This window comes from Lycium ferocissimum, chromosome 3 (genome assembly GCF_029784015.1).
Source record: "Lycium ferocissimum isolate CSIRO_LF1 chromosome 3, AGI_CSIRO_Lferr_CH_V1, whole genome shotgun sequence".
NCBI lineage: Eukaryota > Viridiplantae > Streptophyta > Magnoliopsida > Solanales > Solanaceae > Lycium > Lycium ferocissimum.
In genome coordinates this window covers 6434298-6459641 of record NC_081344.1, presented here as the reverse complement: position 1 = coordinate 6459641, position 25344 = coordinate 6434298, and the positions used below count along the sequence as shown (strand labels likewise).

The window sequence follows — 25344 nt, the reverse complement described above, 5'->3', positions numbered from 1 at the left end:
TGAGCGGGAATGATAAGTTTAACCATTACAAAATGCTGTAAATATACCCCGCCGTTATAAAATGATGCAAATCTAACCTTTTCATTGACGGAATTTTTAAAAAAAAAATAATTATTTAGGTTATTTTTTAATTAAAAAAATGCCATGCGACTTTAAAAAAAATTCTACCCATTTTTTTAAAGCCACATAATTTTTTTTTTCTAATGGATCGAGTCTGATTCATTTTAAAAAATGTGTATACTTATTGGGCGCGGGCTTTGCCCGGGCTATCGTCACTAGTTGAAAGAGATGAAGCACTATTTTGTTGTCGGTCACTCGGTTTTGCCATCTTGAAAAATAAATGTCATATTCTAGTGTTTTATCACTATTTAAATCTGCTTACTTTTCCCATTTGCAGAAAATATGATTATAGCGGGGTTAGGCGCCATGGCGGCTTTCCAAAATTTTCTTGTCGCTCCGATTCCAAGTTAAGTTTCTTATGTTTTCTTTTGTCCAAAAAATTATCTTTTTTTATATCTAGTAAATTTTTCAATGCCTATATTTTATATAATAATAAATTTAAGATCACAAAATTTAAATAGCTTCAAAAGTCTTTTTTTTATTTTTTAAATTTTATATTGAGTCAAATAAAAACACTCAGGGATTGTTTAGTTGGTGGGATAAAAATAATAATTCGGAAATAACCTATGAGATTATTTCATCATGTGTTTAGTTGCTGATACTAATTAGTGCCATAATTATTTTATCCCACTATTTATACTAAAATGGTGATATTAGTTGTTTCATATAAAAAGTGAGATAACTAATTCCCTAAAATATCGCAACTCATAAAATGTGATTATCTATCCCATCCACCACCAACCAAATGACCCCTTAAATTGGGACGGAAATTTCTATAGAGAAAAATGAAAAATTTCCCAAAATTAACTTTTTTACTAAGAAAATAGAATATCTTCACCTCATACAATTTGAATAGAAAAAAATATCTTTCTTTACTGGCCTGTTGCGTCAGCAGTTAAGGTCCCCACACTCTACAGTTCATTCAATGAGTTTAATCACAAACAGGGCCTTACTTACCTATATTAATAGAGTACAAAATGCATTTGCCATTTCTCCTTCCTCAAGCTATAACCCTTGACCAACAACCTCCTCAGCCGCCGGGAAAAAAAAAATATCCACGTGTCCGGCCACCACCAATTCCATAACTACACATTTAATCTCCAGTACACGTGAAAAATGGAGCTTCTTCATTTCACCGCCGTTAAACCATTAAACTCCTACCTCCGTCCCGAATTCACGCCGTCAAACTCCGTCATTATCCCCATTAATACCTCCGTAACAAGGAAAACAAAAAAAAAGACATCTATTCGTGCTAAGGCAACGGAGATCTTATCATCTCCAACTTCTACCGTAACGGAACCGTTACCGGCGTCACCGGTAACGGCACCTTCGGCTCCGTTATTGCGAGTTTCTCCGAGCGAGTTGGAGTGTGAACCGGTTTACTTGATACCGAATACTCCGGTTTTAGGTAAGGAAAATTACGCTATTATCTCTATTTTTTGAAAATAGTTAAGCCACGGTGCCCATACTTTGAGTTTGTGTGTAAAAACCTTTTTATACACTTTATGCAAGGTTGATAGATTATGTTACCTATTGTATTATATTATGTTGTTAGTTTAAATATAATATTTGCTTTGATTATTACTTTAATTTTATTGTATCGTATCGTTAAATCCATCGTTATGTAACGACGAAAGGTCTATTTTATGTAAATCGATTTTGATTTGGTCTATACAATACAACTCATTTTCATACATTATGAAACAATACATAACATCATCCAAACAAAGTGTTAACAAAATAATAATTCATTATCAATCAACTTCTTTCAATTCATAAATAATATTTAACAACTAATTAATTCATAATCAATATTTAACAAATAATCAATTAACAAAATAATAATTCATAAACAATTCATAAACAATTAACAAATTAACAACATATAACAAATTAAAACATTTAACAAATTAACAATTCATAAACATTTAACAAATTAACAATTCATAAACATTTAACAAATAATGAATTAAACACAAAAAAAAAAAAAAAACACCCGCAAGACACACCCGCATGCCCAACCCCACCTCTCCCACCACCCCACTCCACCCCAAACCACTCGTAGTTTTTTGTCCACAAATTTTTGCTATTACCAGTTGTTTCTCGTGCTTCGGTTGTCACTTCATTTCGCTCTATTTGACTCTAAATGCTATGTTACACTTTCTCTATTAGTGCTATATCTTTTGACTTTTGTATCGTCTTCTTCAAACTGTCTTGTTATGTGTCACTTGAGCCAAGGGTCTTTTAGAAATAACCTTTCTATCTCCATGAGATAAGGATAAGATTTGCGTACATTCTACCCTCCCCAGATTCTACCTATGAAATTATGCTGAGTATATTGTTGTTATAATCTAATTATCAGTGCTATTTTAACCACAACTCTTTCAAATCATGTAATACCTTATTTTTTCTGAGAGAACTCCATTTTACTTTACAAGAAATGTTCAGAGTCAAAAAAATCAAAGTATTTAATTTTTGAAAAAATTGAATATAAATTTTCATAACTTTTTTAAAAATAAAATTTATAATACTATTTAAAATACTTAATATATTATAATTAAAGAATAATCTATTTGATTTCTCAGATAATAATGCTACCGCATAAGTTGAAAATATAAGAAGCAACAGTGAGGAGCTTCACGTGTCTGTTTCATGGGCTTTCAAAGTAAATTGACCGTTTTGCTCTTCATATTTAAATTTATCTTATTGGTTCTCTTTGTGTAATTTGTAAATATTTCAACTCTTGGGGCCTTTATATACCCTCAAAAGATGATGTCAGCTATACGTTTATCTATTTTACTTCTGCCTAGTCAAGCTGTGGTTCCCACCACTGTTGAACTTGGCACTTTTTCCTTTTAGCTGCCAAGTGACAAACTTGAGCACAAAATCTATAGTCCCCATGCATATATTAAATTGCTTCTGTAGTCCTTTTGCTTCCTTAAATTCTAATTATAGCTAGGGGTGTTAATGGGACGGTTCGATCGGTTATTTTAAAAAAATTATACCATCTCAATTCTTCAGCTATTTTATTTTGTATAATCAAAATTAGACTTTTTGAGACCGTTCCATCATCTCAGTTTTTCTTGGGTATCGGTACGGTTCGGTTAATTTTCGATTATTTTAGTTTTAAAGTGTCACCTAAGAATACATCACCATTAAAATGTAACGACACAGACCTCCACAAACCTATTTATAGTACGCCATCAAATAAAACTTCTATTTGTTTCTTATGAAATATTTAATGTAAAAGTTATTTAAAAAACTAGACAAAGTAATTAAACCGAAATGTGTTATATCAAGTAGCAAGACAACAATGATGGCATCATCGCGATGTGAATCTTCACTGATTGACCAGGGAGAAGAATAACTTCCCAAAGACAATAATGTTGAATTGAGCCAAAACAAACATTAGCTTATAGGCCACAGAAACCGCAACTTGAATTTGATACATATACATCAAGCAACATAGTAAAGAAGACCAAGATGGATGTGAACTTCTGTTAGTGGTAACTATAACCAAAACTGCCTGCTTAAATCATCTAAATCTATGACCGTATGACTATGCATATGAGGTATCCTTTTGAAACTAAATCCAATCAACTAAAGGCCCTAAATTTAGTGGCCAAAATTCATTTTAATATTTGAAACAGAACTTATAAAAATATATTTTATGTATTCAATTTAACATATTTGTAATATATAAAATATATTTCATACACGTAAGGCTATTCGGTTCGGTTCGGGAATTTTTCAATTTTTTGTATAAATTAAAAACACCACCCTAATTGTTCGGGACGGTTATAAGCTTAAATAAAAATTCACGGTTTTATTGAAAAAACACTATAAATTGGTTCGGTATGGTTAGGTTCGGTCGGTTCGATCGTTTTTTCATATTTTTTTGACACCCCTAATTATAGCCCTTATTTGTGTAATTTGCTGGGATGTACATATTTAAAGTATTAATTTGTAAAAAGTATGGTACGCTATTCAATTAAGTAACTACTCCAACTTGAAGGAACGAAGGTAAAAACATTCTAATCCCTTTATTTATGTTGCATAGTAATACAAAGAAATATTTCTAATAATTTAATATTTAATATTCCGCTAAAAATACTTAGATTAATTTTAAAATTTCACAGAAATTGATGCATCGATCTATCCCATTATATTTGGCACGGTTGCCATAAGGAGATTGTAAACAATTTCATTATGAATTTTAAATTTATTTTATTAATTTTCATCAGAAAAGTTATGGAATTTGAAGTTTGAAATTTACAATAAAAATTAAATAGCTTGACCCAATGAGAGGTGATCGCACTTCAATAACTTAATGTTGAATTTAATTATTTCCTGCAATTGAACATAAGAAATAAAATTCTAAACAAATATATGGCTACCGACAACATACATTTTTGAGCGGGAATGATAAGTTTAACCATTACAAAATGGTGTAAATATATCCCGCCGTTATAAAATGATGCAAATCTAACCTTTTCATTGACGAATTTTTTTTTTTAAAAATCATTTAGGTTATTTTTTAATTAAAAAAATGTCATGTGACTTTAAAAAAAATTCTACCCATTTTTTTTAGTACATATTTTTTTAAAGCCACATAATATTTTTTTCTGATGGATCGAGTCTGATTCGTTTTAAAAGATGTGTATACTTATTGGGCGCGAGCTTTGCCCGGGCTATCGTCACTAGTTGAAAGAGATGAAGCACTATTTTGTTGTCGGTCACTCGGTTTTGCCATCTTGAAAAATAAATGTCATATTCTAGTGTTTTATCACTATTAATCTGCTTACTTTTCCCATTTGTAGAAAATATGATTATAGCGGGGCTAGGCGCCATGGTGGCTTTCCAAAATTTTCTTGTCGCCCGATTCCAAGTTAAGTTTCTTATTTTTTCTTTTGTCCAAAAATTTTTCTTTTTTTATATCTAGTAAATTTTTCAATGCCTATATTTTATATAATAATAAATTTAAGATCACAAGATTTAAATAGCTTCAAAAGTCTCTTTTTATTTTTTAAATTCTATATCCAGTAAAAAAAAAACACTCAGAGATTGTTTGGTTAGTGGGATAAGAATAATAATTCGGAAATAACCTATGAGATTATTTCATCATGTGTTTGGTTGCTGGTACTGATTAGTCCCATAATTATTTTATCCCACTATTTATACTAAAATGGTGATCTTAGTTGTTTCATATAAAAAGTGGGATAACTAATTCCCTAAAATATCTCAACTCATGAAATATAATTATCTATCCCATCCACCAACCAAATGACCCCTTAAATTGGGACGGAAATTTCTAATATTGCAAATTGTAAAAGAGAAAAAATGAAATTTTTCCCAAAATTAAACTTTTTACTAAAAAAATAAAATTTCTTGACCTCATACAATTTAAATAGAAAAAAAATATCTTTCTTTACTCGCCTGTTGCGTCAGCAGTTCAGGTCCCCACACTCTACAGTTCATTCAATGAGTTTAATCACAAACAGGTCCTTACTTACCTATATAAATAGAGTACAAAATCCATTTGCCATTTCTCCTTCCTCAAGCTATAACCCTTGACCAACAACCTCCTCAGCCGCCGGGAAAAAAAATATCCACGTGTCCGGCCACCACCAATTCCATAACTACACATTTAATCTCCATTACACGTGAAAAATGGAGCTTCTTCATTTCACCGCCGTTAAACCATTAAACTCTTACCTCCGACCCGAATTCACGCCGTCAAACTCCGTCATGATCCCCATTAACACCGTTAAAACCTCCGTAACAAAAAAAAAGACATCTATTCGTGCTAAGGCAACGGAGATCTTATCATCTCCAACTTCTACCGTAACGGAACCGTTACCGGCGTCACCGGTAAAGGCACCTTCGGCTCCGTTATTACGAGTTTCTCCGAGCGAGTTGCAGCCTGAACCGGGTTACTTGATACCGAATACTCCGGTTTTAGGTAAGGAAAATTACGCTATTATCTCTATTTTTTGAAAATAGTTAAGCCACGTAGCCCATGCTTTGAGTTTGTGTGTAAAAACCTTTTATACACTTTATGCAAGGTTGATAGATTATGTATAATGCTTTCCCTTTTTAGGTACTGGTGGTGTGGTTGGATACGAGTATTTGACGAACATTTTGTCGTCGAAAGTGTATGATGTAGCTTATGAGACGCCTTTACAGAAAGCGCCTAAGCTGTCAGAAAGGCTTGGAGTTAATGTGTGGCTTAAAAGAGAGGATCTTCAGCCTGTATGTATTTTTTTTTTATATCGGTTTTGTTCTTTGCAATATTGCATAAAAATTGTTAAAAGTTTGAATTTTTGTTAGAAAGTGACTTTCTCTACCAATTGATAGGTTTATTCACGGGTTGATTTCTCCGTTATTATCTTAGAAAGTCACTTTCTTTGTTGAAGAAAATAGGAATCAAGAAGGTTTAAGATTGAGATTAATGTGACCATATGAGAAATCAACTCGTGTATTCATTGTTGGACTTGTCACTCTTTAACCAGTGAAGGTTTTAGATTGGAGTTGAGGTGTAGTAGTTGTTGATTTTGTGTAAATGGAGTATCTTTAGAACTAATATTTTAAATGCTGAAAGCTCCTGTTAAAGAAATTTTTGTTTCTAAGAGAAAATTTGGTATGTCAAAAAATCTTTTGAAAAAGATGATTTAATAGTGTTTGGTTACGCCTTGACTTGTGGTGGAAGATGTTTAGAAGACACTACTAGCTCATCTTCTTTCCACCCGCTGCCCAAAGGAAAAAGAAAAGAAAAGAAAAGTTCCAAACCTGGATAAGAGAATCCAAGGCAAAGTTTGCGTGTCTTCAGTTCTCTTTTTTCTTTTTCAAAAAAAAAAAAATCAGCTGAAACGTTATGCAGCAGCCCTTTTGTGGTAAAATACAGTCAAAATTGTCCTGAAGTACTTCTGATAGTTAGTGATTTAGCTACTATTTCCATTTCTATTCTCTTTAATGTCTGGAACCAATAACCTTATCAAATGGCTGATGTAGCTTCAACTCTCTTTGCCTTTCCCTGTGGAGTTGCAATATAATTCACTGAATAAGAATGTCCTGTCAGGATTGTTCTGTTCTTTGAACTGACTGGTTTTGGAAAAGTTGAGGCTTCTAGCTATACCAAGAGCAAGTTTTGGGAATTTGGCGTTTGCTTTTGTGGTTGGAAGGTCGGGAAATGGATTAGGACTAAATTGGGTGCTATACCGTAATGTACAGAGCAATCACGTAAGGAAAGGGATTTCTTTTGTGGTTGTGTTTTGGGATGAGGTCCTTGCTTAGATATGGATTTCCATGGAGTGACAATTAGCGGGCTGCAGAGGTATGCCAGAGACGTTCAGAAATCTATAAGTTATTATATATCCGTTGTACCTTTAAGATAGTCTGTGGAAAGTGAAGCAGTTGGGCTTCCTCCTGGGCTGGGGGCTAGTGGAAAAGTCAGGTTGCTTTGGATCTTCATTATTTGAATATTTGCTCAAGTTGTTGGATCTTGATTGGTGAATATTTTTCTATACAAAATATTCTTGTAATTTATTCTTTTTGTATTTTGATAGTAAGATTCTAAATTGTTCAAGGATCGTCTCGTTCTACTTTGATTATGCTTCAAATAGTTGAAATTTAAGGAATCTTTATAAGTCACTTTACTGTGATCCGATTGCTTAAAAATGTGCACGTTAGACATTTTTATCTTATCACAGTTTTTCTCCACAAAGACCCAAAGAGGAAATTGGCTCTAATCTGTTAGTCCTTTGGCTTTGATCCACTGGTGTTAAACTTTGGGATGATTTAGGGCTTTTCTTGTTGGGGTTAGATGAGGTTAAGTACCTAAGAAAAGATAAGGCAAAATAGATAGTGGGTTTGTGCTTAGCTGATTGATTCTGGACTCGGACCAGAATTTGTCTGCTATTGATGCTGCATTTTCGTGGATTAGTTGATGTTCAGCTTTATGAGTATGTGAGCTTGCCTGGTTTCTTATTCAGCTCAACCTTAAATTTCTGTGTCCTAGATGAAGGGGATCAAGTCCTTTTTATCCTTTTTTGGATAAAGCCAAAGGGAATTTGTTCCCCTACATATTATTCCTGTACACTTTTGACATGGAAAAGTTAAAGCTTGTTCCACTTCTGTAGGCTGTTATTCTGCTGAAAATTTCTTAACAAATCCCCTCCCCCCCCCCCCAAAAAAACCCCCCCCACACACACAAAAAACCCCCACAACCACCACCACCGAAAAAGAAGAAGAAAGAAACGAAATACAAATCTTTGGCACGGTAAATCTGATGTACACATATTGACAGGTCTTCTCGTTCAAAATCAGAGGAGCTTACAATATGATGGCAAAACTGCCTAGGGAGCAGTTGGAAAGAGGGGTTATATGCTCATCAGCTGGAAACCATGCACAAGGTGTTGCATTATCCGCTCAGAGACTCGGCTGTGATGCTGTGATTGCCATGCCTGTTACTACACCAGACATTAAAGTTAGGATTGTTGAATTACATTTTTGGTTTGATAGCTTCGTTTTGAATGACTCCCATTATTTTATGCTGATCCATTCTTCCAATTGTGCAGTGGAAATCAGTTAAGAGATTGGGTGCCACTGTTGTTCTAGTGGGGGACTCATATGATGAAGCTCAAGCATACGCCAAAGAGCGGGCCGAAGCTGAAGGCCGCACATTCATCCCTCCTTTTGATCACCCAGATGTCATCATAGGGCAAGGTACAGTCGGAATGGAGATAAATCGCCAACTCAAAGAAAACATTCATGCAATCTTTGTGCCTGTTGGAGGAGGAGGTCTTATAGCTGGTATTGCTGCTTATTTGAAGAGGGTTGCCCCTGATATAAAGATTATTGGAGTTGAACCCCTTGATGCAAATGCAATGGCATTATCATTGCAGCATGGTCAGAGAGTAATGCTGGACCAAGTTGGGGGTTTTGCAGATGGTGTAGCTGTTAAAACGGTTGGTGAAGAAACTTATCGTATCTGCAAGGAATTAATAGATGGCGTAGTCCTAGTTGGTCGTGATGCTATATGTGCATCTATAAAGGTTAGCCATCATTTTTTATTTTTCATGTTACTCTTCATCTGGATCAAATCTTTTACCAAGGACTAAATTTCTCAAAGCTTGCATATGTGCTCCTTGAAGCACTACCGGTCAAGTTAGACTTACAGTTGAACAATTTTTGTCAGCTACCTCTCTTTCTTTGCAATAAAGTATCACACTTTTCAACTTTGTTCCGCCCTCTTGTGTTATATATGGTGATGCTATGTAGCAATGCTTTAAAAGATGGCATGGAGTGCGTTCATTTAAGAAAGAATATGAGTCGTAAAAGAAAATGAAACATTCTGGAAAAAATATAAAAAATTCGAGGAAGCTATGAAGTTGAAACCAACATAGAACTTCTGTCCCCAAGTTCTGTCGAATGGAAATGCTTTTTGATATATACCTGGTCATTCTTCATGCAGCAAGTCTATAATATCTGTTGGCAAGAAATCCTTTTATGCGTGAGTTATTAAACTTTTGAAGTGACAGTTCATTGCTCCTTTGGATAGGATATGTTTGAAGAGAAAAGAAGCATACTAGAGCCTGCAGGTGCACTTGCTCTTGCTGGAGCTGAGGCATACTGCAAGTACTATGGCCTGAAGGGTGAAAACGTAGTAGCAATAACTAGTGGAGCCAACATGAACTTTGACAGACTTAGATTGGTAACTGAACTCGCAGATGTTGGTAGACAGAGGGAAGCTGTTCTTGCTACTTTTATGCCAGAAGAGTCAGGGAGCTTCAAAAAGTTCGCTGAAATGGTTGGTCACCTTGAGCACTTAATATTGATATTTAGTAAGTAGCGCTCTTTTGACTAGCAGACTGAAGAATATACTTGATGACAGGTAGGACCAATGAATATCACTGAATTCAAGTACAGATACAATTCTGATAAAGAAAGAGCTCTAGTACTTTACAGGCAAGCTCTCCTTGATCTTTTAAAGAGATTTTTGGGTCATTTTAATGTTAAATTTTATTATTTATTAACACTAATTACTTTTTTCATGAAAAGACATCAACGAATTATTAAATATTTCCTAGTTATTTGCCTCTCTATCAATCTGTTATAACCTGTGATAGAACCAGTTTTACTAAATTTGAATTTTAATTAAAGCCAGTTTTATTCATTGTTTCATGGCCTTTTTTTAATGCGCAGTGTTGGTCTTCACACAAAATTAGAACTTGAAGGAATGGTGGAGAGGATGGAATCAGCAGATCTGCAAACCATTAATCTTACAGACAATGATTTGGTCAAAGATCATCTACGGCATTTGGTAATGCTTTAAGTCTCTTTATCATATTGATATAATCCTTAGTATAAAACTGCATGTGTAGGTACTCTATTCGTTCGAATAGTATAGCTTTTACTAGCATGTTAAGAAACCCAATGACAATTAATCCAATAAAATAATGTTTTCGTCTCTTGAGATTTTTAATTCTTAAAGAGTAGATTACCGAGAGATTAGGTTTAACTTCGTCTAGGTGACGAGATGTTTGCTTTTGTTCTACTTGGTTTCTTGCATTATGCGGTGTTCATTGGATATTGATCTTCTCTCTCTCTCTCTCCCCAGATGGGTGGTAGAACAAATGTTCATGATGAGCTTTTGTGTCGATTCACTTTTCCCGAGAAGCCCGGTGCTCTGATGAAGTTTTTAGATGCTTTCAGCCCGCGTTGGAATATAAGTTTGTTTCATTATCGTGCACAGGTAACAAGGAATCTCATTCTTCTACTTCCATTCTTCCCTTTGTTGGTGCTGGCCTGTAGTTTATCTTCTAGTATATTGAAGTAATTTGTTCTATCTTTTCTTTCGTCCTGGAAGGGAGATACTGGTGCAAATGTGCTAGTCGGGATCCAAGTTCCACAGGATGAGGTAGATGAGTTCCAGGGACGGGCAGACAGTCTTGGTTATGAATATGCAGTGGAGAGTCTCAATGAGGCATTCCAGATCATAATGCATTGAAAAATGTGCTGTATGTTATGGCTTGTTCTGGGATCTAGTTGCTGAGACACTACAAAGAAAATAAAGTGGTATTCGCCGACTTCACTTTCGCCTGGTTAGTCAGATCATTCTGAATCCTCCTTGTCAATGGAAGATGGTTGTTTCATAGACCAAGTGTACTAGATAATTTTGGGCTAGTCTTTATCTTGTGTATATAGCTATTTGTAAGTTATCTAAAGGCCTCTAGTTCCATGAACAAACCATTTCACTTTAAAGCTAATTTTAGGAGTTGTCTCTTGCGTTTCAACTTTGGTCTTCAATCCCAACTTCATCATGTGTTTCGATTAAAAAGGTTTCTGTTTTATGTTGGTCTTTATCTTTGCTTTCGATTTTGCCATTTTTTTTTCTTTTTTCCGGGGGTGTTTGCATTTGAATCTTAAAGAATTTTTCTTGTAGAGGAAAATAGTTCACACTTTGGAAGAGATGTCCCGTCTTGACACAGTTGTGAAACCCAAGGTTAATCCTTTTTTAAGAGCAAAAGAACCTAAAGATGGGAACTTTCTGTAAACAAAATAAAATAAAATAAAGTTTGCTTACTCTGAGGATGAGAACTTTCTGTAAAACTTGGCCAACACGTGAACAAGTACAGTATTAGAACCTTAGAAACACTTCTTCAAATGCACCCCTTTTCCCATTGTTCATGCTTCTCTTGTTACAGTTTTCATTCTTCTTTAGAGCATCAACTACAGGTACTAGTCATCATACATTATAGCTAATTCTCTCATGTCACGCCTTATACCAAATATGATATCTCGCTAATACAAATGCCCTAATCCCCCAAATCAGCATTTCGTGTTCAACCGTTCGCAGTGTATAGGCTGTTATATAGGCGTTTGCAAATATCACATTGAAATGGGAAGCCAAGTTCGGGACCATAAAGGGTGAGCTCCCGAATTCAACTGTTGTGGCGCTTAGGTTAAAGCCCAAGGGAACAAAAATAGGGCCCCCGAAAGGTTTGGCCAGGGCAAATCAATATCTTGGCAGTTGTACCTGAACCGTCACAAGGTGGTATCAAAGCCGGTATCTCTCATAGTAGAATGGTGGAGCTAACCTCAGTGAGGGCATTGAGTCCCTTGGGGGTTGAGTGCAGCAACCCACAGATTGTTGACAGTTTAATATTGTTAATCAGAAGTGTTCGTGCTGCCTTTAATATGAGTAATTTTGTCTACTAACCAATAATGGGTAATTGAATTATAGTGCTAAAGTACAATAGTGTTGACTGTTGACAGTTACTTCAAGAGTAGAAATTTGACAGATTTATGGAAGGGATTTCAATTGACTGAACAACAAACCAGTGGACTCTCCTACACCTTAATTGAACTTGTTAAACGGCATGAATCATACAACTTAACATGAATAATGAACATTTCTACCACAACAATTGGGTGTTACTCAAAACATACCAAAACTGCAACCTCATCTTCACATGATCAATGGCAGTGATGAACTGTCACCACAATTGTCATTCAATTGCAAGTGATTCCCTCACCGAAATAGGAATAATCGTTCCAGAGGCGAATTCAAGATAGAGTGTGATCTTTTTGTATGTGTTATTTAAAAAAATTCTGCACATGTATACCCAGTTTGAGCCAAAAGCAGTGTGTTCAGCTGAACTTGTAGAGCCCACCCTAGATCTGCCTGTGAGTCGTTCACGTATCATGGACTTGAATATTGAGCCTTCTGAGCCAAATTGAATGAAGAATCATATGAAAAACATCATATCTTTTAGGAGGAAAATTGACCTCAAAATGCCTCCTTACTGTTTTTCCTCTCCTCTGCATTTTGTTGTACTTTTTTTGAGGTATTGCCATCAAGATTTTCTTCAAATTAGGTATATCACTTGAAGTCATTTCAACAGCAAAACTTCCCCAATTCAACACATCACTAAAAGGTGCAACATAATGATCCTTCAATAGTACTGGAACACATCCCATATAAAGTGCCTCAACCATTCTTGGACTTGCCACTTCATAACCACTAGGACAAATACAGTACTTGCTCTTTCTAATCATGCCATAATATGAAACATTCTTAGGAAGGTACTCGTGAATTTCGACTTGTGGATCATCATTCTTTCCCCATTGTTCCATTAGTACTTGCCTGATGTAGCCATGAATACCTCCAGCGTAAAAGACTAAAACAGAACGTTGGGACGGAGATGGCCCTCCAATTAAGCCTTTCAGTGAACCATGAGGTAGATAGATTTCTGGCAAAGTTACATCTTTTGAAGGATTGAATCTCTCCGAAGTATTCGCATTGCATAGTACTCTAATTGAGTTCTTGTACAAGTATGGAACCGCGGTTGAAATTTCAGGAGCCTGCAATATAGCTGTAACTTAGAAAGACTTGAGAAGTAATATATTAACTTATGTACATTCAAGAAAATATCAGAATGATCTCAAGACCTACCATTTACCAAGCAAATGCTGCCCAAAAATTGGTTAATGAACTGTGATTCTTAGGTGCCGTTTGGCCATAAAAATTATTAACTCTTTTCCGGATTTTTTTTTCACTTTTTTCACTTTTGGGCGTTTGGCCATAAATATTCCGAATACAACTTGAAGTTGTATTCCGGAATACCAAAAACTCAAAAAACTTGTTTTTCAAATTTTTTTCACTTTTTTACAACTACATTTCACCAAAAACTACAATTTCAAAAACTATGGCCAAACACAACTCCAACTTCAAAAATTTCAAAAAAAGTGAATTTGTTTTTGGTATCTATGGCCAAATGCCTACTTAGGCATTTGCTTTAGGAAGGTTTTTTTTTGGTGTGTTGATGCTTTTCTTCAATTGCCTTTTGGTACTAGAATAGTTCTAGAAAAAGGGAATGACTGTCAGCAAATCATCTTGTCTTGGTCCTTGACTTTAACAAAGTTACAACGTAGTCTTGGTGGATTTCACGTGTCAAAATACTTCAGGAAAAAGGTCCAAATTTTCCCCTTTACTTCAGACCATGGTTTACCCTTCGTCATATTTCGGTTGGAGCTCGGTTAAGATCAAGGGCAAATACGAGACAATTTGCTAACAACAAGGTGTGAATGACCTCAATCAAGATATTTCGTACAATAGAAGAGTAAATCTAACCCTTGAAAAAAAGCGGAGATTTCTTACCCAATCATGGCAAGCAAGCATGAAATGATCAGATCCAAGGCTTCTATTCCAGTAAGTGTATTTTCTGGAGATGCTATCAATATAATCAGAAGCTGTATTCTTCATAGGGCCCCATTCATGAGAATCAACAACATAAACATAGCTTACAATGGAATACACACTGAATGGAAGGAAGTAAACATGAGCTTTCTCAGGATCATTCGTCCGAAATTTGCTAAGTTCAATCTGATTAATCAAAATCCCCTCAATTCCTAAGATACCTTCACTTGAACTATAATGGAAAACAGGGGGTTCGCCATCCTCGTATACGTAAATCTTGAAATGTTTTTCCATTTCCAAGTAGCTCCTGCAAAATTCAGTAGCCAAAAATTCAAGAAACCTGTACTCAAAACTCTGTTCTTCGGACTCTCCAAAAATGTTACTGCGCTTGTGTCGGATCTTCCAAAATGCACTACTTTTGGAGGATCGGACACACACCAGGTGTCATTTTTGAAGAGTCCGAGCAACATAGACTCAGACTATCAATGCAAGCAACAAAAATTATCAATATAAATGCAGAATGCATGTTAACAGCAAATTGTTCTACTAGTATTTATGAGAACTAGAGTCTTTCCTAGTGTTATACTATAGTTTACTCTAAGGAAAAGCTAGTGAAATAAATTTGCAACCTAGGACCCAAAGCCTAAAAAATAATTAATCTTGAAGTCTTAATTAAATTCTTTTAAGCAAAGAAGCAAATGGCCTAGAACTACATGTTCATCAGATAGAATAGTGGCCTATCCAACAATACATCCGTGGTTCAACAGAACTTAGTATTTTGAGTTAAAAACTTATTCATATGCCAAAAGAACACGTGTAGGCAGTTGCGAAGCCAGAATTTGAGTCGTGCGTTTTAAAAAAAAAATGTAAAAATATCACAAAAAAATATTTTACCCTTTTGTATGGTCTAATTTTCCGGCGAAGGGGATTCAGTTGAATAAGATAAACATTTCACTACCCACTCTTTCAACTCAGAACTCACAACGTATAAATTCTGAATTCGTCACATAAATAGAACATACTCAAAAGATATGCTAATTGGCTTGCTAATACCTGTGGAAGGCACTGGGGTTCCAATAACATGGACCTTTAGGGACATATTCAGGGTCATCTAATGTTCGATTTCCACTCTGAGCTTTTATGGCAGCCCTCACTTGTCCCAAACCAGCTTCAATCCTCTCTAAATTGCTCAACTTTTTCTTGGAAGAAATCATCTGCGCTTCCTCCCTTGTATCATCTAAGCCAACTTGCTTCTACATATAACAGCATTACACTAAAATTAACTATTTTCACAAATAAAACAAATACAAAGAGAACAAGAGAAAGCAATTCACTTATATCCATATTTCAGGGGAAAAGATTAGCATATGTAGCTGAAAAAGTGGAATCAGCCACATATGCTTGTATCGGGGTATGCTGCCTGCATTACGCCTCCTCGAGGTGCGACCCTTTCCAAAACCCTACATGCATGCCGGATGCTTGGCATGGGCGCAGCTGTGTATGCGGAGGATGGCCTCTTGGACACCCTTTGTCGGAAAATTATACTGTGTATATAGGTTAAATGTTGAAAGTACCCTTTTATACAGACATATCAAACCTTGAAAGTATATCCTTTCAAGAACTGAGCAGTACAAAATAAGGGGTTTGCAAGACTAGACAAGGATATTTTACTCAATTCCCCTCTTACTATTTTAAAAAGGCGGAATAAAATGAAATTCCACTAAAACGTTCTTCACGAAATTTCTGACTTCGACGCTGATTCTTAGTGCAGTGGGCTGTTTTTTTAATTAGTTGAAGAAAACAAGAAATGGGCTTACCGGTAATTGATCCTTTGCCAATTCCGTTTCTACAGTAGCAGAGAGGTTAGTAGATGTAAATTTTTTATCAGAAGGCTGAGAAGAAAGGACCAAAAAAGAGCTTTTTGAACTCTGTACACCCAAATACCAAGCACCCACTAGTAATAATGGCACTAAAATTAGCCACAAAACTCTTGAAGGAAGACGATAATTGTAGATCAAGTCCATTTTTTTCTTAACTTCTCTTCTTTCAGTTACTCACTAAACTCAATTATTATCCAGCAAAAAGACAAAACTTGTATATTATGTAAATATATACACTTCTTGGCGTGTCCGTTTTATTTCGACTTTTAAAATGTAAAGTGAAAGATAAGGAAGCAACTATATTCCTAGTATATTTATGTCACTTCACAAAGGGTCCATGCCATAGGCCTCTTGCCAATTGTCACGCTTCTTTGGTACTCATAATTTGTCAACAAATTGCAAATCTCCATGCAAATAATGAGAAAAATAACTAACTGGGCCTACTCTATTTGGCCTATTCTTATTTAGAGTGTAAGATCTATACACATCCACGATCTAGGATTTGAATGAAATTTATGTCTTTATTGGTTCTGGACTTGTCACCAAATTCGCAACTGTTTTAGTTGATGAGTTAGCAATTAAAATTAATGAATTTCCTAATACAAATATAAAGCTTAAGCAAAAGATAGTGTTTTTATCCGAACGGTACACAATACTTTAGCTCGGCCCTTGTCTATATATTGACAGGGTAAAAGAAATTAAAACAATCAAGTCAATTAAAACATAATTGCATATAACTCCATATAACTCCGTTCAATAAAGTGCATTGATTTGTAAGTAAACAACTATAATAGGTTAATTATACCCATGGTGTAATTTTCTTTAATTATCAGTGTATTAACTTAAATCTTTTTGCTCGACTTTATTATCTTCCTTCTTATTAGCATCCAAGGATGCGGCATAATAGTAAATGAGGTAAACAACAATCCATATCCATAAGAAATCGGTTCAAATTTAATAGAGTTAACACATACTAGATGATTTTTTTTATTTGTCTATGTTTGGTAGACAAAATTATACGATTACCAACTTATGACAAATAAGCTTATTTGGACATGGAAAAAAAGGCTTCAAGTTAAGAATTGTCTAACTTAAAACATGATATATTTTCAACATCCCATAGTTCCTCTTGGGTAGAAATGATAAGTATTTCTAAGTAGGCATGTGCTTGGTTATGTATAATTCGGTTTATCTTGAAATTGAACAAAACTGCTTCGAACAATCTGATTCTGAGTCCAACCAGAATCAAACCATGTAATGACTAGAGGTCATTTAGTTTACAATCTAATTATGCAGGGATTACAATGTATAGATTGTTTAAGGAGCTGAATATAGTAATATATACTCTTATACATATATTTTTTTTTCTTTTCTTTTTTCGGTACATTAATATGGAGTATATTGTATCCCATGAATAATAATGTAATTATTGCCATGTTGTAAATAGTATGTAGGTATATTATGTAAGAATTACCTACTTTAAGGATATGTTAATCCATGTATAGATACATATATTATTATTCATAATCTATCATACATAAAATAATACATCACTCATGTATAGTTTAATGGGGGTATTTACCACGAACCAAATCTTGCATTAATTAATTGGTTGACGCAGAATTATTTTTCATTGATGCAATTAACCAAATAATGCATTAGTTATGCTAGAATTATTTTTTCTAATCGATGCTTTACAACCGAACACTATATTAGTTCGTGCAGGTATTTTATGAAAGGAATTATTTTCTTAATCCGTCTAACCAAATGGTCCCTTAAGTTATAGAGGGTGAAATTGTGACAATACTAGCTAGGTTGCAGTTCTAAATAAATATTCCAAATTAAAAAACTTAATTTGGATTCCCCTGAATAGAACCTTTGATGACTTGAATCACATTCATAGTGGGATGAGTTCACTGAAAATCACAAGTAGTTATTTTTTTGCCTTTGTAATTGAAAAATAATTACTGTAACGAAGTTTTATATACTTCTACATATCTTGAAGTTTTACTTTTGAGCTTTAAAACTCAGAATAGAAAATTATACTCCATGACCTTGAAAATTGGGTCTTAAACTTTTGATCTTTGCTTGTCTCATGGGCAAACTTCTAAGTCAAAAGTCAAAAATATTGCCTTGGCAAAGTTTGTATACGTTAAACTTGAAGTTCCGCTCATGAGGTAAGTGGGGTTAAAAGTTTAAGATCACCCACCTTCAAGATCATTCTTGTAAATCACCCAACGATACTCCCTCTATTTATTTTTACTTGTCTATGTGTACGCCCCTTGAAAAATAATTAATAAAATAATAAGTTTACTATATCACTCTTTGAATATAGTAAGTTAAATGCTTTGAGAAATGTTATATATATAGTTATAATAAGGGTAAACTAGGGAAGAGGTGATAAATTTTGTGTTGGTTTTTCAAACTGGACAAGTAAAAGTGGACATCTGCTTTTAATATGGCGGACAAATAAAATGGACGGAGGGAGTAATAATTATTAATAATTATTTTTTAAATACAAAACCGAAAAGTGATGAACACTATTTTTTTTATATTAAAGAAGTGAAATAGTCCGATCACTTTTTTGTGAGTATCTCTCGGTTGCACTTTTCCTAAAGGTAAAAAGCACAATCTGGAGATATTAAAAAGAGAGGGATTACCATAATAAAGGTAGATATACATTGCACACTAAAATGGTAAGGAATCTATTAGTTACCATATTTTTGCATGAGAAATACCACATGACATACCAAAGCCAAACTTTAGAACTTTCTGCCACCATAACTTTGCCTTTTTCTCTCTTTCATTCCATCTGTCGTCAGTCTCTTTATTGTTTATAAAAAACTCTAACAAAATCAATCAAATCCCACAAAGGAACAAGAAAGGTAAAAGGGAAAAAATAAGAACAGAAGAAAAAGAAGAATGATGACATGGTCTTCAAACTCCTTAAGGGGTTTATGGTTTATTTTGCCATTGCTTTTGGTCGCTGTCTTTATTGTTATCACTGGTCCACAGGGTTCAATTTGGCTATCAACTTCTAATCATTATATAGAGACTCTCAATAATGGTTCTTCAACAACGGTGAGTTATATTTACTAAATGTTAAGTACTTTTTTCACTTACTTTTATTCTTCACTATGTACATCTTCTTTTCTTTTGAAAAAATGTCATTCCATATGTTGAGTAAAGATATTAATTTCCAGTTCAAGAACTTTGATGGTGGAGTTCTTGATTTTATTGCGAAGCGGAAGAGTATAGTCACATAACTTAAACTGGTTTTTTTTTTTTTTTTTTTTGTCAAGATTTCACAGATTGATTTAAAATTCTTGGAGCAAAGGCTTAGCATATAACCCAAAATTTATCTTGACATATAGTTGTTTTTTCCTACTCCGTGCAGGTTCTTTTTCTTGGCATTTTCCACAGCTATCTTGATGATCAATACTTCATTCCATAAACATTGTGGAAATAAAAAAATCGATCTTTTCTCCCTAGCTATGAAAACAATAGCTGAATTTTTAGAGCTGTTAATTGCTGGTTTTAATTGCCTGATCAAGAATTTGATACCATCCATTAATGGCCCTTGTACAAAAGAATCTTTGCTTAGGAGTTAGAACTTGTGATCTTGATATGCTTTCTTTGTTATCCGGTTTCAATGTGACAGGGGCCAAATTATAACTGTCATATTTAGAGGCCCATCCAAAATATAAATTTGATGGGTTCAATCTTTATATTTTTACTGTTGAATCCATTACAATTTTGAAATTATGCGTTCATAATTTGATATTTATTATCAAATTATTAGTGATTTTCATGCATATACCTAATTTCTACTTAGAAAACGTCAGGTTCAGCCGAACAAACATTGTATTTCATACGGAGCAGGATTTGATGTTATGAGTTTAATTAGAATTTCACGCCTTTGGAGATACTGGTTCTTAATTAATAATATATGTATATAATAAACAAATTTTTTAAGACAAATTCATGCTACTTAATTTTGTCGAACCCCTACATCGAACTGTACATTCGACCCTGATTTCATCATAATAATCCTTAAAAGTCATAGTTAGATACCAATAAATATTTTTTGGGATTCTCGTTATCTTTAGATTTTAATGAACCATGATCATATTACTATATGGTATTAGAAGTTTAATTATGAGCTGATTATAAATAGGAACCATTTGCTAATTGCTCGTTTATTGTTAACTTTATAGGTAAATCGGAAGGACGAGGCCCCTATTAATGTAAGCAAGAGCTCAGCAGCACCAAAAAGATACAGCAAATTAGAGAAATTGGAAGCAGGCCTTGCAAAATCTCGAGCTGCAATATTATTAAGAGAAAACAAAAGTTGGAATAATAATCAGACAGAAGAAGATGAGTATATCCCTCAAGGTCCTATGTACTTGAATGCTACTGCCTTCCACAGGTATGTATTATATTATACCATTCACTACTAGTTACTCTCTCTTGAAATTTATAAAAATAAATAAAGGATTTAACTTATTACATACACTGACGTCCGACTATATATATATCTAGAACTGTAATGTAACTTGTCCTCTTAGCAAGTAATTTACTTTATCTTCTCGCTAACTACTTCCAGTAATTATTAGGTGCAGTTACTTATAGTCCCTTTATGTATCATATTTTCTTTTTTTTTGTCTATTCCAATAAGAATATCATATTTCTTTATTAAGAAATAATTTTACTTTTAGATTTTCATTTTTCCCATAATAAGTAGTAATAGCTACACAAATGTATCTAACTTGTTTTCGACAAAAAGTTTTAAAAAATTTCCTTTCTTTCTTAAATTTCCCTCCTATTTTGCCAAATTTGAAACTTAGGTAAGTGCTTTTTAAACATATGTATAAAAAGAACATATTTCATTTAATTTAGCCCCTTCATGCTTACTATAACTAGTTATTTCGGTTTTCTATTAGCGGCTTTAACTATAACCTCAGCTCTATTTATTGGTCTGAGCAAGATACGACTTATTTAAACTGAATATTTAAAATGAACAATTCATAAAAAGAAATCCTTCTGTGGGATTACGTGTATTCTATATTTACTTACGTTACCAATTGTCAATTCTTGTTCATTGTCATTGAGATTCATGTCAATTCGGATTAATATTTAGATATCGATATTACCTTTTTTTTTTTTTTCTCCTTTCAAACAAATAAAAATGATTGAAGTTTTTCTATTTGGAATCGTGTTAGGTCTAATTCCTATTACTTTGGCTGGATTATTCGTAACTGCATATTTACAATATAGGCGTGGTGATCAGTTGGACCTTTGATTAATTAACATCTCTTTTTGATTGACCTCCTCCTTTCTTTAATTCACAGGCACAAGAGGTCAAATTCCGATTGTTGTGAAAGTTACTGAATGAATCTATTTTATTCTAATTCGATCTAAGAAGAAAAAAATCACGCTCTGTAGGATGTGTCAAATCAAATACCGCCACATAAATTAATACTAAGGACGTATTTTTAGGTGACTTAATAACATAAAAGTTTTTTTTTTAGCTATTGTCAGTTTATAAAATTTGAACTCATAAATAACGACTTAAATGAAAATCCAAAAAAGTAAGTGGGAGAAGAAATAGTCTTCAGATTTTCTTGTTAATTAGGAACCAAATTCACAGTTACTTGCTGGCTGTGAAAGGCATCATTCATCAGCAGAATTTAGGAAAATATAAAAGGAATCTTAATGTGCAAATTATCTGTCTTGAAGGTGGCTAATATGGATCTATACTTTGACACGAAAAAATCACAAAGTATCAAGTATACAAAAGTTATTGACTCGTCCTATCTTGGTACACTATTAAAATTATAACTAGTATAAAATATAGGTAAGTTTTAGTAATAAGTATTACTAATTGATAACCTGATAAAAATGATAACCGACTCATTATATAGCATGTTAAATTATACTATAGTGTAAAAAAAAATTGGTTTATTATAAGTATATAACTTAGATCCATTTCTAAAAGTGCAGGAGCTATTTGGAAATGGAGAAAAAATTCAAGATATATGTGTACAATGAAGGGGAACCCCCAGTATTTCATTTTGGTCCATGCAAGCACACATATGCTATTGAGGGTTATTTTATTCAAGCAATGGAAGTTAGCAAATTCAGAACTGAAGATCCAAACAAAGCACATGTGTACTTCCTCCCATTAAGTGTTACAATGTTAACTCAATTCGTATATGTGGTTGATTCACATGAATGGGGTCTTATGAAGAACACTGCAATGGATTATGTCAATATCATTTCTCAAAAGTATCCTTATTGGAATAGAAGCCTTGGTGCTGATCATTTCATGCTTGCTTGTCATGATTGGGTAAGCTTCCAAACAATGCTCTCTCTGGAAAAAATAAATATGACTAGATTTGGAGTACGGAGACTTGTTATTTCCCTTTGTTTCAATTTTGTTTCACATAATTTGACTTGACATAAATTTCAGAAAAAAATGAAGTTCCTTAAAAATCTGTGATCATAACATGTCACAATATTTGTGTGGCTTTGAGACTTTTGAAATGTGTGGCTTAAAGTTTAAATACGCTATAACACAGAAATGCGACTTTTTTCATTAAGGGTAAGATACAAAGTTAAAAATTTACTGTCTACAAATATAAAAATCTTTCATTCTTTTTTATCGCGTTAATAGGGAATAGTGTCAAACAAATTAGAACGGAGGGAGTACAATCATCATTTCAAAGCTAAAACTATCGAGTTTCTCTCCAAAAAGTGTTACTAGTATGTTTCTTTATAGAGTAAATGGACTAATTTCAGTTCAAATACGTTTCTTGCATCCCTTACTCTTCAATTCTTCCTCATTTGAATAACTAATTCTAAATGATGATTGGTAACTCATAAACTTGAAACAGAGGCAGCTCTTGTAAATAGTAAAAAATTAAATAGATCTAAAACTTTACGGATAATATATTATGTTGACTATAACTAGTGCCAAAGTCACACACGTTGATAGTGGCTAATCGTTTGTTGAATATTATATTATTTTGATTATAAACCTATAATGTTCCATTATAGACTGTCTTATAATATGTATCGTCTTATATGACCTTTTTTTTATTTTATTTTTATTTTTTATGATTGTGTCTGATCATTAATTGAATTGTTGATATATACAGGGGCCTGAAATTTCCTTTGCTATTCCACACTTGTACAAAAACTCAATTAGAGCTCTATGCAATGCCAATACCTCAGAAAAATTCAATCCAACAAAGGATGTTTCAATTCCAGAAATCCACCTTCCTCTAGGCACAACTAAAGGCCTCCTAGGCGGCCCTCCGCCCTCGGACCGTCCTGTTCTCGTGTTTTTTGCCGGAGGTCTTCATGGACCAATTAGGCCAATTTTATTACAACATTGGGAAAATAGTACAGATGAAGATGTTCAAATTCACAAGTACTTACCAAAGGGTGTCTCATATTATGATATGATAAGAAAGAGCAAATATTGTATATGTCCAAGTGGATATGAAGTTGCAAGTCCAAGAATGGTTGAGGGACTTTACATGGGATGTGTACCTGTCCTAATTAAGGATAATTATGTGACACCTTTTAGTGATGTTCTTGATTGGGACACATTTGCTGTTACAATTCCTGTTAAGGATATTCCTAATCTCAAGAAAATTCTTATGGATATTCCTCAAGAGAAGTATTTGGAGATGCAAAAGAGGGGGATTCAAATGAGGAGGCATTTTGAGGTTAATTCTCCTCCAAAAAGATATGATGTGTTTCATATGATTCTTCATTCGATTTGGCTTCGAAGACTCAATTTTCGAGTTCGTGATGTGGATGAAACTTGAATTAAGAGTTTTGATTTGTGAGAGAGGAAACTGTCGATTGTCTTTTAGATTTATTTTATTTTTTGGAGGATTATATTTTACAATTTATGATTTCGCTAATATAGATCAATATACATCATTATACTTCATGCTTGTGCACCATATACAAAATAATAAAAGCTATTCTGTTATGTATTTGATCTGAAGTGTCTGTTGCGATTGAATAGAAATGTTCAACGGTGTGACAGTTTGATAACCCTGTTCCGGAATATGCACATAATAGGGCATAGACGAGCCTTTATTTCCATTTTTTTGCGCGGATTGCCCTTCTTTTGGGGTGGTCTTTAAATTTTGCCTCTTATATTTGTAGTCTTTAAATTATACCCCTCATATTGCTGGTCTTTAATTTTTGCCCTTCGTATTGCGGCTACGAGCGTTCACGAAATCATGAGGTTAGTTCGAACCCCCGCTCGAAGCATAAGTTAAAAAAAAAATTGCGCAAGGTTTATAGGTCGCGTGTATGCGGGACCCGGACATACACTTGTTAGGAATTCAAATTTATGCGGACCGGCATACTCATGCCTTATGGGCGGACTTGGCATCGGTATGCGGCTCAGAGGCATAACTTTGGTAATTCCTTAATGTTTATGCCGATGGGGGCATACTTTTAATGGGCAAACCTTTATGCGGACAGAACGCATAAACTCGCGAAGGAATTCTCAAAGTTATGTGGACTCGGCATACTTATGCCAAATCCGCCCCATAAGGCATAGTTATGCAGTCCGGCATAACTTTGGTAATTCCTTCTCACAAGTGTATCCCTGGGGGCATAGCGAAATTTAAACTCGCTTTGCGAATTTTTTTAAAATTTTGACTGTGTGGGGATTCGAACCTGGAACCCATGGGTTTGAGCCGAAGGGCAAAATTTAAAGATTTCAAATATGATGGGCAAAATTTAAAGACCACCCCAAAAGAAGGGGAATTCAGCGAATTGCCCCTTTATTTCTTGTGGGATTGACATCAGGTAAGTTGGACTGGGTTACTTTTTGTTGGGCTGGGAACTGTTGGGCTAGTCTTGGAATAGTACCCTTAGGAATTGGGGAACTGCACAGATACCCTATTGTTTATCCGTAATCCTATCTTTTTTGTAATAGTTCTACCTCGTATTCTATCCTTTTTAATAATATTGTAAGCTTATTCTTCAGATTGCTAGTGCGTGGTTATGAACGACAAAAAACAATGTAATATGCATAAATATCGTATTCATCAAAATAATACAGTATAATACAATAGAAGATAATGCGATATGTAACAATTATCTAAACAA

At 34.1% G+C, this 25344-nt stretch overlaps 4 protein-coding genes across 7 annotated transcripts in view; 2 read left to right on the top strand and 2 right to left on the bottom strand.

The window, feature by feature from the left end:
* LOC132049478 (uncharacterized) overlaps positions 1 to 25344 on the bottom strand; it is an 86888-nt gene that overhangs the window by 39013 nt on the left and 22531 nt on the right. The gene's annotated exons all lie outside the window — the stretch shown is intronic.
* Positions 1110 to 11471, top strand: LOC132049479 (threonine dehydratase 1 biosynthetic, chloroplastic). Of its 2 annotated transcripts, none has more exons than XM_059440299.1 (9): positions 1110 to 1528; positions 6221 to 6372; positions 8426 to 8605; positions 8697 to 9173; positions 9680 to 9928; positions 10013 to 10086; positions 10324 to 10441; positions 10739 to 10873; positions 10988 to 11471. In XM_059440299.1, the coding sequence occupies exons 1-9, from the start codon at positions 1237 to 1239 to the stop codon at positions 11126 to 11128; spliced, it is 1818 nt and encodes a 605-aa protein (XP_059296282.1). In that variant the 5' UTR covers positions 1110 to 1236; the 3' UTR covers positions 11129 to 11471. The 2 variants fall into 2 exon arrangements, with proteins under 2 accessions (XP_059296282.1, XP_059296283.1); XM_059440300.1 differs by lacking the exon at positions 1110 to 1528 and adding an exon at positions 5670 to 6082.
* Positions 12309 to 16435, bottom strand: LOC132049480 (probable glycosyltransferase At5g03795). 3 transcript variants are annotated; one of them, XM_059440303.1, is made up of 5 exons: positions 16138 to 16277; positions 15655 to 15846; positions 15374 to 15573; positions 14282 to 14627; positions 12309 to 13485 (listed from the first exon to the last, which is right to left on the bottom strand). In XM_059440303.1, exons 3-5 carry the CDS (start codon positions 15532 to 15534, stop codon positions 12817 to 12819), a joined length of 1176 nt encoding a protein of 391 aa, XP_059296286.1. In that variant the 5' UTR covers positions 15535 to 15573; positions 15655 to 15846; positions 16138 to 16277; the 3' UTR covers positions 12309 to 12816. The 3 variants fall into 3 exon arrangements, with proteins under 3 accessions (XP_059296286.1, XP_059296285.1, XP_059296284.1); XM_059440302.1 differs by lacking the exon at positions 15655 to 15846 and having other exon boundaries at positions 15374 to 15570; positions 16138 to 16435; XM_059440301.1 differs by lacking the exon at positions 15655 to 15846 and having other exon boundaries at positions 16138 to 16433.
* Positions 18856 to 24246, top strand: LOC132050870 (probable glycosyltransferase At5g03795). The gene is made up of 4 exons (XM_059442211.1): positions 18856 to 19281; positions 20418 to 20629; positions 22204 to 22549; positions 23361 to 24246. The coding sequence occupies exons 1-4, from the start codon at positions 19123 to 19125 to the stop codon at positions 24036 to 24038; spliced, it is 1395 nt and encodes a 464-aa protein (XP_059298194.1). The 5' UTR covers positions 18856 to 19122; the 3' UTR covers positions 24039 to 24246.

What these genes read in the sequence shown, in the direction of transcription:
- LOC132049479 (XM_059440299.1), top strand. Translation starts at nt 1,237, where the DNA reads ATGGAGCTTCTTCATTTCACCGCCGTTAAACCATTAAACTCCTACCTC. An exon ending in TCAAAAAGTTCGCTGAAATG is followed by an intron (nt 9,929 to 10,012) that starts GTTGGTCACCTT and finishes ACTTGATGACAG; the next exon opens with GTAGGACCAATGAATATCAC. An exon ending in AAGATCATCTACGGCATTTG is followed by an intron (nt 10,442 to 10,738) that starts GTAATGCTTTAA and finishes CTCTCTCCCCAG; the next exon opens with ATGGGTGGTAGAACAAATGT.
- LOC132049480 (XM_059440301.1), bottom strand. Translation starts at nt 16,344, where the DNA reads ATGGACTTGATCTACAATTATCGTCTTCCTTCAAGAGTTTTGTGGCTA. An exon ending in TGGCAAAGGATCAATTACCG is followed by an intron (nt 15,574 to 16,137) that starts GTAAGCCCATTT and finishes TGTTATATGTAG; the next exon opens with AAGCAAGTTGGCTTAGATGA. An exon ending in AACCCCAGTGCCTTCCACAG is followed by an intron (nt 14,628 to 15,373) that starts GTATTAGCAAGC and finishes TGAATTTTGCAG; the next exon opens with GAGCTACTTGGAAATGGAAA.
- LOC132050870 (XM_059442211.1), top strand. Translation starts at nt 19,123, where the DNA reads ATGATGACATGGTCTTCAAACTCCTTAAGGGGTTTATGGTTTATTTTG. An exon ending in AATGCTACTGCCTTCCACAG is followed by an intron (nt 20,630 to 22,203) that starts GTATGTATTATA and finishes CTAAAAGTGCAG; the next exon opens with GAGCTATTTGGAAATGGAGA. An exon ending in TGCTTGCTTGTCATGATTGG is followed by an intron (nt 22,550 to 23,360) that starts GTAAGCTTCCAA and finishes TGATATATACAG; the next exon opens with GGGCCTGAAATTTCCTTTGC.